This window comes from Nicotiana tabacum, chromosome 13 (genome assembly GCF_000715075.1).
Source record: "Nicotiana tabacum cultivar K326 chromosome 13, ASM71507v2, whole genome shotgun sequence".
NCBI classification, from domain to species: domain Eukaryota; kingdom Viridiplantae; phylum Streptophyta; class Magnoliopsida; order Solanales; family Solanaceae; genus Nicotiana; species Nicotiana tabacum.
In genome coordinates, this window is record NC_134092.1 from 130,767,418 (window position 1) to 130,780,152 (window position 12,735).

General features: G+C 34.5%; 1 protein-coding gene across 3 annotated transcripts; it reads right to left on the reverse strand.

Annotated features, from left to right (window-relative positions):
• Positions 1–1,285: 1,285 nt before the first annotated feature.
• Positions 1,286–10,325, reverse strand: LOC107800887 (TMV resistance protein N-like). Of its 3 annotated transcripts, none has more exons than XM_016624149.2 (7): positions 10,134–10,325; positions 9,012–9,518; positions 7,139–8,228; positions 5,515–5,802; positions 2,480–4,574; positions 2,128–2,332; positions 1,286–1,863 (listed from the first exon to the last, which is right to left on the reverse strand). In XM_016624149.2, the coding sequence occupies exons 2-5, from the start codon at positions 9,500–9,502 to the stop codon at positions 2,649–2,651; spliced, it is 3,795 nt and encodes a 1,264-aa protein (XP_016479635.2). In that variant the 5' UTR covers positions 9,503–9,518; positions 10,134–10,325; the 3' UTR covers positions 1,286–1,863; positions 2,128–2,332; positions 2,480–2,648. The 3 variants fall into 3 exon arrangements, with proteins under 3 accessions (XP_016479635.2, XP_075084634.1, XP_016479634.2); XM_075228533.1 differs by having other exon boundaries at positions 2,247–2,336; XM_016624148.2 differs by having other exon boundaries at positions 2,128–2,336.
• Positions 10,326–12,735: the final 2,410 nt, after the last annotated feature.

Below are 12,735 nucleotides of genomic sequence, written 5' to 3' on the forward strand. Positions count from 1 at the left end.
CAAAGGTAAGTTCTATAAAGCGGTGGTTAGACCGGCGATGATGTATGAGTCTGAGTGTTGGCCTGTTAAGAACCCACAAATCCAAAAGATGAAAGTAGCAGAAATGAGAATGTTGAGGTGGATGTGCGGGCACACTTGGATGGACAAGACTAGAAATGATGATATTCGGGAGAAGGTGCATGTGGCTCCCATTGATGACAAGATGCGGGAAGCAAGGCTTAGATGGTTCGGACATGTACAGAGGAGAAGCCCAGATGCTCCAGTAAGGAGGTGTGAGCGACTGGTTGTGGAGGGCACGAGAAGAGGTAGAGGGCGGCCTAAGAAATATTAGGGAGAAGTGATCAGGCAGGATATGGAGAGGCTTCAGATTTCCGAGGACATGACACTTGATAGGAAGTTATGGAGGTCGAGTATTACAATTGTAGGCTATGAGGTAGCTGAGTCTTGCATTACCTTGTACTGTTGTGAGCCTAGTCTGGTAGGGTTTTCGTCTGAAATAGCTAGGGGCGTTGCCGCGTCTTACTATTTTCTCTTTTCGATGCAGGACCTATTTACTAGCCATCATTTTTGTTTTGCATTTTTCCTTCTGCATTTTATGTTCCTATTTTTCTTATGATCTCTGTGGCGAAACTAATATTCTCTCATTTTTGTTTTTCTTATTATCTTTAGCCGAGGGTCTTCCGGAAACAACCTCTCTACTCCTTTGGGGTAGGGGTAAGGTCTGCGTATATACTACCCTCCCCAGACCCCACTTGTGAGATTCTACTGGATTGTTGTTGTTGTTGTAGGTTCATGATTCTTCGTTATTACCAATATATTCTGCTAAAAATAACATAAATATTATGAAAAATATCAAGGTAAAATCTTAATAGAATTTATGGTCCTAAATATTAGGAGTTTCGACTTAACTCAAATAAGGAAAGATTTAATAACCATAATTTTAGTTAATTTTAAATTCCTAAATATTAGAAAATATAATTAAATTACAATTTAATCCAATGTAAAATCTATTTTTAAGGGATAAAAAAGGCAAACGATATTTCGCTAAGGGCCTTCGTGCTTTTAATATAGTAGCATAGATGATAATAGTGAAATGTCATAATGTTTATAAAGTAAAAGTTTTATTAATCTGTTGATATGAACATCGTGTGTGGATAAACAATAAAATTGTATATCCCTACGACTGTTTTAGCAAAGTTGTGTATGTGTGTGTTTTTGGGGGAGGGGGGGAGGGGGAATCAATTCGAAGAAAATCAAAAAAGAAAACTGAACCAAACCAAATCTATTTTACTTCGAATTGGATTTATTTTCTTTCAAAATTAAAAATCAAACAACCAAAATCAAAAGAACCAAATGTATACCTTATTTTTATGTACAAATAACAATAATTACACCTCAATCTCAAGAGAGTTACAGACTTATATGAACACTATACAGTTGTTGATGATGCATCAGCATACATCACCAATCTGCTTCACTAACTGATTTCGACCAAAATACAACTTAATCAATATCAGAGTTGCAATTTACAAATAAGCAAGCTACAACAAAATCCTACAGAAGAAGAGAAGAGACAAGCCACAGAGTGAGCCATGTAACACCATGTAAAGCATAGAGACTACAGTGTGGTATATATTATCAGTAGAGGCTGTTGACCGTAACGAAGGTCTGAAATGCAGTTAATATATACTCAACAAGCAGTCACTTCAGCCCCAGCAACCGGACCACACACTACTAGAGGTTCTTCGCATGTCTTTCAGTTGTAAATGCAATTATGTTATCCGATCCTAAGAGTTGTGCAAATGGGAGTTCGACAGTTGCTTTTCCATTGACACCACCCACGACTCCAACGTATCTCAACACCTTCATATGGATTTTGTCAGAAAAGAATAGCATAAATGCAAGTAAAGAAAGCATATAGTACTTTGTTGCAAGGTTTTTTAAGTTTTGGAAAGCCTCCCTAGGAAACATGCATGTTTGTTGCAAGTGTTTTTTGAAATTTCTGATTTACTGCTCTTTTCTTGGTATATAAAGTATGATTAATCTGGTACTTCTGCGATTGAAGTTCCAAATGAAAATAATTTGGCAAGTGAAAAGGTGAATATCAGTTTCTGATGGAGAGCATACAAGATTAGTTGAGCTCTACATCCCAAAGGAAAAATAGTTGCTCGACTGCTGGAGGTATGTTTGATTCCTGGAAATAGTTCCCTTTTGGTCCGCTTGCTTTGTGATGTGAGGCGACTTACTAATAGTTCCAAGGCTTCTTTCATTCATCCATTTTGGCACAGCTTTCTTGCTAAGCGAACAATCAACTGAATTGGTTTTTGAAAGTCTACCTGTCAGCAAAGGCGAAGATGTCACTTCAATCACAAGAATAGCTATTCTGGTCTAAGAGAGGTGGTATGTCACCTTTACTAATAAGAGTATAAGACCAGTATATAGATATATGTAGATTTAAAAAGAATGGATTATTGCATACCGAAGTTAGTTCTCTCACGAATCTCTTTCTCAGGCCAAGAGGTCTAGTTGTTCTGCTACAAACAAAGGAAACATATGCTCTTCATAGGCAATGCCACCGGCTTTAGAGCAAAGGACTTCCAAACTTCCAACTTACTTTTATTAGAATGTGACCTTTGTTTCTAATGTTATTAGAGTATGCGACAGCAGCTGGCTTCATCAGTCACGGTGTCATGTTGTTCACCATTGTCATATCTGCTCCTTATCCCAACGCGATGTTCTGTTGGTTCATCTTTATACAACAAACGAAATCCAAACTTCTTCATTTCTCCGGAAAAAGATAGCCTGACATGCCCATAGTCATTTGGTGTTTTTCCATTTGCCTTAGATGTATCCCATAAGACAGCAAAAGGTACAAAGAAAAAATGTATATAATATACCGAATCAGATTCTGAATGGTTGGATAAGGCAAGTTTCTGGGTCATCCACGACATCCCATCATCACATACGGGAATCAATTGAGCTGTGGTGTCAGTTAAGATGCCTTTGTAACATACAGCAAATCCCAAGAATTTATCAGGTATATACCAATTTCCAGGCAAATTGACTGATACACTTCTATCCCTTCCCTTATGGTGGAACCAACTTGGGATCTTCTTCCAAGGATGCACAATGGTAAACACATTTTCGGACAAGGAATCTGAAGCAGATATGTCATGCCTCAAGGAAGAGATATTCTGAAACAGGGCATGGGTAAACAAATTATATATAGAATCATTGTGTGCATCATCCTTACCATACAGTGGTGTGAATATCACCCTCTGTAGTTTCTTTCTCTTTGTTACTAAATCATGGATAAATTTCAGAGCCATATGACAATCTACACGCAATTCATTTAATTCTGGTGGAAGTTCTGGCAGCTGTGTAAGCCTCTTGCCATTTCTTAAGTCCAAGATTCGAAGAGCACCTAGTTGGGCTATGCTTCGAGGCAAATGCTCAAAATTATTTCCACTGAGATCCAACTCTTTCAAAGAGGATAAGGATCCAATATCTTCCGGAAGTCCTCCATCTATTAGATTGCAGTAAATGAGACTCAAAGTTTCCAATGAGCGTAATCCTTCCGCCACAGGAGGAAACTCAAAGTGCACTCCATCGTCTCTGAAGCAGCTAAAGCTCAAGATTTTAAGTTTGTTCAAGCGTACGATGGAAGACGGAGGTCGTGAAATTAGAGTATAGCTGGCATCAAGCTCCTCCAAGTTGTCTAAATCCCCTATTTCTTCTGGCAAGCTTTCCAGTTTTAAGCAACATGACACACTCAGACTAACCAAACTTTTCAACCTACAGATGCTGCTTGGAAGAGCTACAAGGTTTTCCATATCGCTCAAATCTAGCTTGGTAATATGAGTTTTGTACTGAAAATAAGAGGATGGTAGTTCCCTTAACCCAGAGTATTTCATGTGAATTTGTATCTCCGGCTTCATTCTCCCGTGGATTTCTGGAAATTTCTCTAAACTTGAGCAATGTTCTAATTCCAGATATTCAAGAGATTCCACATTAACACATGGAAACCTCTTAAGGCTTTTACAATAATACAAATTTAACTGAATGAGTTTGCTGCAACATCTCAGGGAATGGTGAACCTCTTCAAGATTACTACAATTATTTAAATGCAAATACTCCAAATTTGGCAAGTTACAGATGCTGCTTGGAAGAGCTACAAGGTTTTTCATATAACTCAAATCTAGCTCGGTAATATGAGTTTGGTACTGAAAATATGAGGATGGTAGTTCCCTTAACCCAGAGCCTTGCATGTGAATCTGTGCCTCTGGCTTCATTCTCCCTTGGATTTCTGAAAATTTCTCTAACCGAGAGCACTTTTCTAAACTCAGATATTCAAGAGATTCCACATTAACACATGGAAACATCTTAAGGCGACCACAACGACTCAAATCTAACCGAATGAGTTTGCTGCAACATCGCAGGGAATGGTGAACCTCTTCAAGATTACTACAACATGCCAAGCTCAAATACTCCAAATTTGACATCCCCGTGAAATCGGGTGTTCGCATCAGGCTTTCAGAGCCGCTGAGATCTATCCTCCGTAGAGACGGCAAATGCTGTACAGAACATAAACAGAATGAGAAAAAAGAAAGAACCTATTTTGCTGCTCCGCAGGATTCCTATAATATTATATTTTGTTAGTGGGGCTATCTATGAATGTAGAAACTTTTTTGTTTTGTTTTTTCATTTGTATTTTTGGGCATCAATGACCTCTGTTTTCTTGAATTCTTAATTACTTATTGCTAGCTTTCCTAAAAGTATTTATTACTCCCTCGACAAGAAATGAATGATAGCATTTGAATTATGAGGGCCAACACATTATTTTTGTGCGAAATTAGAAATTTATTTTTTGTATATGGAAAATTACTTGTTAAGAAACTGAATAAAAGTAAATTATAAATAAAAATATTGCTAACTGTAATTTAACATGATTGGAAAAAAAAACTGTAGCAAAGAGAAAAGTGTTTCTCTATTTAAAAAAGTGTAAAATAAAACGGGAAAACCCAAATGTTAAATCCGGAAGCAATGTATGAAAGCGTATATGTCATTCGAGAAAATAGTCTTACAGAATAAACTCCTTTTGCTTTAGTAATAAGTATTCCTTCCGTCCCACTATATACAACCTAGGATGAAATTCATGTGAATCTAATCTTATTATGAGAAATAATTGAATGAGTTTTTAAGTTGAGCTTCTTAGTTAAAATGATGATGGGATGATTTAAAGAAAAAAGATAGAGAGATTTTACAATAATACTGAGAACAACCCCAAATAATATAAATTACAATAATCTAGTTGAGATGGAAATACATTAATTTGAGCTTATGGAATTAGTAACTTTTGTTTATTTAAAGACATGCACCGTAATTCAAGCAAAAATAGAAAGTACCTCAAATAATACGTGAGAAAAGCAATAATATTTGTTAATTATCACTAAATTAAAAGACAAAGATAGTTAGAAAGAAAAATAAAAGTAAAGTAAAACTTAACTATTGTACCTTTGTTTCCATCCAGAAATAACGCAGTGAATTGCCAGAGAGTTTAAGGTGAACAAGCATTTTGGGTTCAAATGTAGATGGCAATGATTCACAAGGATAGTAATCCCAGAAAAACCAACGCAAGTTGTTGGGCAGATACTCAATGGAGCCATCATGGCTAATATTGGAACCATCATAGGGCCAACTCTCGATGTGTAATATCCTAAGCCTTTTCATATTTTTCATGGCCTCATTGTTAAAGCGTAGTGCATTAGAATGAAGCCAAATTGCTTCCACTGCCATGGTCCCCTGGTAAGAAGATCATTAGGAAATGCTGATAGAAAGAAACTGCAATTGATTAGAGTCAATGACTAAGAGCCAAATTTTTCTAATATTTCATTTTTCTTAGAAGTTCATTAGAGTCAAGTTTATAATTGTAGTGACTTTTTAAAATTAAAAGAAATAAACAATGGTAAAGTGAATCTCTGATTGAGTTATTATGTAATGAAATGTCATAAAATTTTCAAGTTAATCCAAAGAATGAAATTGGATCAAACAGATTTTGGTTACTAGCTAGATTAATCAATGGGAAAATGCATAAGTACCCCCCTGACCTATACTCGGATTTTCAACTACACACTTTTTCTTTGCGGGAATCCTATTACCCTCCTAAACTTATTTTAAATGGAATTATTTGCACCCTTAACGCTAACAACCAAACTCTTGGCAAGTGGTGAGCTACACGCGCCCCCACATATATTTTTAGTACTTTTTTAATTCTTTCTTCTTTTTCTTATTTCTTATTATTCTCATTTTTTTTTGGTTATTTCGTTCTCTTTCTTTTTGTTTTGATCACCAACGGCATAAAATGGTGGTCATCGGAATTTCACAAACATCATTTTTTCCGGCGACAAATTTTTATCCCGATCTAAGTGTTTTTTATTTTATATGATGATTTTTTCCCCAAATCTGAGTGTATTTTACTTTGCTTATGAATAGATCTTTTTGAGAGTTTAATTTGGGCGTGAAAAGAAAAAATGAAAGAAAAACGGTTAGACAAAGTTGTCGGTGAATGAATATCCGCCGGAATGAGAGAAGAAACGAAAAAAAAGTAAAAGAAAAAAGATAAAGAAAAAAAAAAGGAAAAAAAAAGTAAGAAAAAATGGTAAAAAAGAAAAAAAATAATCTGAAAATCATTTTTTCTTGCTTCTCACTCTCCTTTGGGAGAGTGAAATACACACACTCTGCCACGTCAGTGTTAAGAGTGCAAATAATTCCATTTAAAATAAGTTTAGGGGAGTAATAGGATTCCCGCAAAGAAAAAGTGTGTAGTTTGAAATACGGGTATAGGTCAGGGGGGTACTTATGCATTTTCCCTTAATCAGTCGCTTAAAAATATAAGAAAAACAACTTAGGCAACGTAAATTAAAGAGGCTACTAAACGAATTAGGCAATTAATTTTTTTTTTACTAATTAGGCAACTATTATTACTTTTGCTTCTCCTTCTAACTAAAGTAAACAACTAAAATGACGTGCCTGCAAGAAGATGAAGCAAGATGAACAAATAATTGGAGTTGGCTGCCTATATGTCTTTGGAATATGAAAATTAGAAATTCAAAATTATTGCTTTGTTTAGCTTACTAACCGTATTGTTGATCATCACTTCTTCAAAATCCTTGGCGAGCCATAGTCTGCTGCATTCTCCCAAATCCTTTTGCAAGTTCACTATATATCTACCCATTTCTTGTATTAAGTCATGCATTTCAATTTTACTGTATTTAGTGATGAACACAAGAGATCTTTCAATTAGGACATCCAATCCGTATTCAGCTCCACAATCGCAACTCTTAAGAACTTGCATGATGGCACCTTTTTCTTTCCCTCGGAAGAAGCATGCTATATCTAGGAACATCTCTTGTTGTATGGGCTCTAATCCATCATAACTAATTTTGAGATTTGCAACAATTTTTGAATTAGGATTATTTTTCATTTGCTCTATAGCACTTCTCCACACAGTTATACCCCTATTACGTAAGGAAGAACCCAACACTCTTAGGGCTAAAGGAAGGCCTTTAGCATGATTTACAACCTCCAATGAAAGCTTCTTAAAATACTCATTTGGAACCTCTTTATTGAAAGCATACTGATTGAACAATTGAATAGATTCATGATCAGGTAGTGCATTCACTTCATATATTACATTATTCTTCTCTATCAAATGCTTGTCTCTAGTTGTTACAATAATTCTACTTCCAAACCAATCAAGATCACCTGCTAAATACTCCAAATAATGATCTTTATCATCTATGTCATCAAGCACAATTAGGACCTTCTTAGAACGAAGTCTACTGGCCATTTGGTGCTTTCCGTCCTCCTTATTATTGTACTCAGCTTTTTCCCTTAACAGTTTAGCGAGAAGGGTATTTTGCAAAGAATGTATTCTACCTTTGTATTCTTTAATATTCTCAAGGAAACAAGCACCATCAAATTGATAGGAACTATCCCTTCTCACTAAGAGAGTATCAAACATAGCTCTTGCTATTGTCGTCTTACCGACTCCTCCCATGCCCCAGATCCCCATAATCCGAACATCATTGATTCCTATCCCTAGTAAGGATTCTATTTCCTTTAAATAAGTATCTATTCCAACAAGGTTTTGCAAATAAGATAAAGAAATCTTGCATAATTTGGACGAGATTTGGTCAATAATCTGCCGAATACAGTCTGATTCAGTCCTACAAAAAATAAGAAGATTGCTGATATATACAGGTAAATAAGTCAAGAATTACAAGAGGTATTTCACACTATAGAACGCAAAATTATGATAAACTGTGCACATAAATCAATCTCTTGAATTACCAATCAAACTATTATCAATGTAACAATGTCATTGAGTAATTAAATTGAGTGGAACTATCCGTTCTTACTGATAAAAACATAATCAACCATTATTCTTTTTTTAGGAAATAAAAAATAAAAATAATTTTTAACTTTTAAATGACAATCAATGAAATTAAATTGTACATGCATTACTCTTAACAAAACAAAATGATTTAGTTTCCATCTTTTAATTTTTATTTTCATATAATTAGCTAGAGTTTGGACATAGATTTGGTTGAAACTTGAAAAAAGAGGTTTTAAAGTTGTATTGAAAAATTTTTGGAAGTTGAAGTTGTGTTTGGATATGCATTTTATTTGAAAAAAACGTGAAATTTTGTGTATGAAAGAAAATTTTCACCAAAAAACGGTCCTAAAACCAGTTTTTGGGAATTTGAAAAACATTTCGATTTTTTTTCAAAAACTCATGTTCCATGAAAAAACAATGTTTTCAATTTATTTTTTAAAAAAGTAGCCAAATCTATGGCTAAATGGGAGCTTAGTGTCGAATTCGTTTAACTCATTTTTGGAGGTATAGATTCATTGTTCTATAGTAGAATATGTATTAGTCTTAACATAATCATGCAGAACTGAATGGAAATTACTCCATTTTTATAAGCAATTATGTGTTCTTAACTCACTTGTCACGAATATCACAGCCTTTGAGATTGGCCGCTGCAGTTAAAGCAATCCTCCATCTTTGCATTCCTTCGATATCATCCTTATACTTTGTTTCATGTTTGGAAAATGCTTCGGCAAAGCTCTCCCTCTGGTTCCGAACATGTGATGGATCCACATCATAGAAGACCGGTATGACAGTTTGTCCAAATTGAGTCTTGCAATCCATGATCTTCACTAGTTCATTCAAGCACCACCTCGATGTTGCATAATTCTTTGAGAAAATGATGACTGCACATTGAGACTCTTCGATAGCTTTACAGAGTTCATCCGAAATGGATGCGCCATGCTCTAGCCTTTTATCATCTTGAAAGGTTTTTATTCCCCTGATATCCAAGATTTCGTACAGGTGACTCGTAAATGTTTTCCGAGTATCTTCACCTCTAAAACTTAGAAAGACATCGTAGTTCCATCGAGGAAACTGTGAAGTACCAGAAGCAGAAGATGATGCCATTGATTCAATTAATTATCTGGAAAAAAAAAATAACCCAAACGTGGATAAATTGTAGTGTTGTGGTAAGAGATAAACTGATGATAATAGGAGAGAAAGAAATAAACAATTAGTAGCACTTCAAATAAGAAAAATTTGAATGAGTTGGGCTATACTCCATAGAATTATTGGTATAGGACCGAGTCAACTGATACATACTGTAATATTTAATGTGGTAGGAAATTATTGTGAAGCTTCTTCTTAATGATCTACTCCAGTTGATTTGAATTTATTTTGTTTTCTTTGAACTTTAATATAAGGAAGTAGGAACTACCCTTCTTTAGTCCACTGTAAGCCTGTAATATGTACACAATGGATAGCTAAAAGTACAAGCAGATGAAGCTACAAAGAAAAAGAAGGGTAATTTCCGAGCAATTTGATCATTAGGCCATATCCTTGGATGCATTTGGATATACAACTTGATGTACCTGACCTGAATTTAGTAACTTGATATACAATCTTCCATTTCCTCAAAAGAGACCGATTTAGATTGAGCAATTTAGTAGATTATTGATTGTTCTTGTTCAAGACAAATAAACTCAAACAGTATAAAATAACATATTTTTACAAAGGAGAAAAAGGTGAAGCAACTCACAGCGGAATATCGCCGGAGGAGACGAGGTCTTGTCCTGTTTGATGCATTTGCCTACTCCTACTGTTCTTCTTATCTGCTAAAAGAGAGCACAAAAGTCAACACAGTCAAACAAAACACAGCGAATTTGTCGCCATTTAAGGAAAGATTTTTAGAGAGATTTTCTGAGAGAATGACAAAAATGTCCCCCAAACAAATTTAAAATGTTCCCTGTACTATAGTTTGAGTAATTACATAAGTACCCCTTAACTGTAATCATATTTTCAACTACACATTTCCTTTCCGATGGGCCCTATTACCCTCTTAACTATTTTAAATTAGAATAAATTCACCTTTGAAATACGACAACCAGACTACTGTTGGGCTGTGAACTGCACTCGCTTGACACGTGTATATTTCGTTAAAATTAATTTTTTGCTTATTCTTTCCCTTATTTTTCTTTTCTTTTCCTTTCTCCTTTTCTCTTTTTATATAAATTGATTCGTATATAATTAATATAGTCTTCTTTCTTCTTTCATAGATAAAACGATTGGTATACATGAAATAATTCCTAAAAACACTAACTTGCTAAAAGTTAAATTTGCCGCTACTCTTGGCTTGAGGCCTTTAAATGACTATTGTGGTAGAAGACTTTTAGATGGTGAATATCACTAGTGATAATGAGCGGCGTAAAAATGGTGGTCATTGAAATTTCAAGGACTCTATTTTTTCCGGTGCCAAAAAACTTTTCAGTGACAAACTTTTTTGTCCAGATCTGACTGTGTTTGCTTTATATATGTATAATTTTTTCTTGAAAGTGTGATTTATGTGTGGGAGGAAGATAAAAAGAAAGAAAGAATATAAGCTGAAAAATAGTGGTAGTCGGAATTTCAAGTACTTCATATTTTTTTGGGGCAAAAAAATTTTTCGATGATAAAATTGTTTGTCCAGATCTGATGATGTTTTGCTTTATATATGTATAATTTTTTCTTGAAAGTGTGATTTATGTGTGGGAGGAAGAGAAAAAGAAATAAAGAAAGAATATAGGTGGTCATCGGAATTTCATTTTTTCCGGCGCGAAATTTTTTTCCCGGTGACAGATTCTTTTTGTCCAAACGTCGTCGGTGTATGTTCTATTTGAAGAACCTCATGTAAAGAAGAGAAAAAAGAATATTATAGAAAAAGGCAAAGAAAAAGAAAAAGAAAAGAAAAAGATTAGAAAGTATATATTTAATTAAAAATCTGCTCCTCACTCTTTTTGAGAGAGTGGAATACACACACTGCCACATACGCCTTTAGGGTGGAAATAATTCTACTCTAAAATAGTATAGGGGATAATAGGACATGTAAAGGAAATGTGTGTAGTTAGAAATATGACTATAGTTCAGGGGTACTTGTGCATTTTTCCCTGTAGTTTTGGTACTTTTAAGTTTGTAAAAGGAGAGCATTTTAGTTTTTGTCAAATATTTGATCAAACGTTGATTTTTAGATTTAATTGGAACCGTGAAAAAACATATGTATGATTTTATATAAACTCACATTTGAATTTGCATTTTTTCAGTTTTTGCTATTTTTTTGGTCTATTTTTGGATTCTATTGCAGCTTTTCAAGGTGTAATTTTTGATATTTTTAATTTAGTGCTAGTGTCTGGTGAGTGTTGAGTTTCTCATATTTGACGGAACTTTTCGAGTGTTTCTAGTTAAATCTTTTTTTTTTTTAATATTTCATATTAAATCTAGTTCTGGTGTCTTTTTTCACATTTTTCACATCATAGTTTGTTAAATATTTGACGAAAATATAAAATATTCACTTTTAACAAACTTAGAAGATCAATACTTCCTAGGTATGTACTTAAGGGACCATTTTTGTTATTTTTTGTCTTTCTTAAATAGGGTTTCAAGATAGAGTTCGGCCTATTGTGAATGGCCAACATTAGATTGAGGGACTAATGGCATTTTCTATCATTCATTTCTATTTTATCAAGATTTTATCGGAGCTAGTAAATAACTGTATCCTTCTAACTTTACCAGCAAGATGAAGAATTAGAGAATTGTAGAGATCTCGCGAAAAAAGATTAGAGCAAATGCAACACAACATCCAATAAATCAATGCAATAATTCTTCAACATCACTGTTTCTGGGAGCTATTTACAAATGATCAATACTTCATTAAGCCCATATATTCTACTATTAAATTAACTAGCTTTTGCCAATAAAGATTACATTAGAGGCACTAAAATGGGACACTGCATCTTTCATAGACTTTATTTCTAAGCCTATGCTTTTCAGTAGAACTTGGTAGTGGCAGAGAAAGTATTTGAGCTCTACATCCCAAAGGAAAAATAGTTGCTCGATCGCTGGAGGTACGTTTGATTCCAGGAAATAGTTCCCCTTTGATCCGCTTGCTTTGTGCTTCGCAAACATTCATTTGGATTGGTTTTTAAAAGCCTACAAAGGCGAAGATGCGATTTCATTTCACAAGACTAGCTCCTCTAGTCAAAGAGAGGTGTCATGTCATCTTTACTAATAAGACCAGCATATACATATACATAGATTTAACTTTTAAAAAGAATGGATTATCGCATACCCAAGTTCTTTCGCGAATCTCTTTCTCAGGCCAAGAGTCT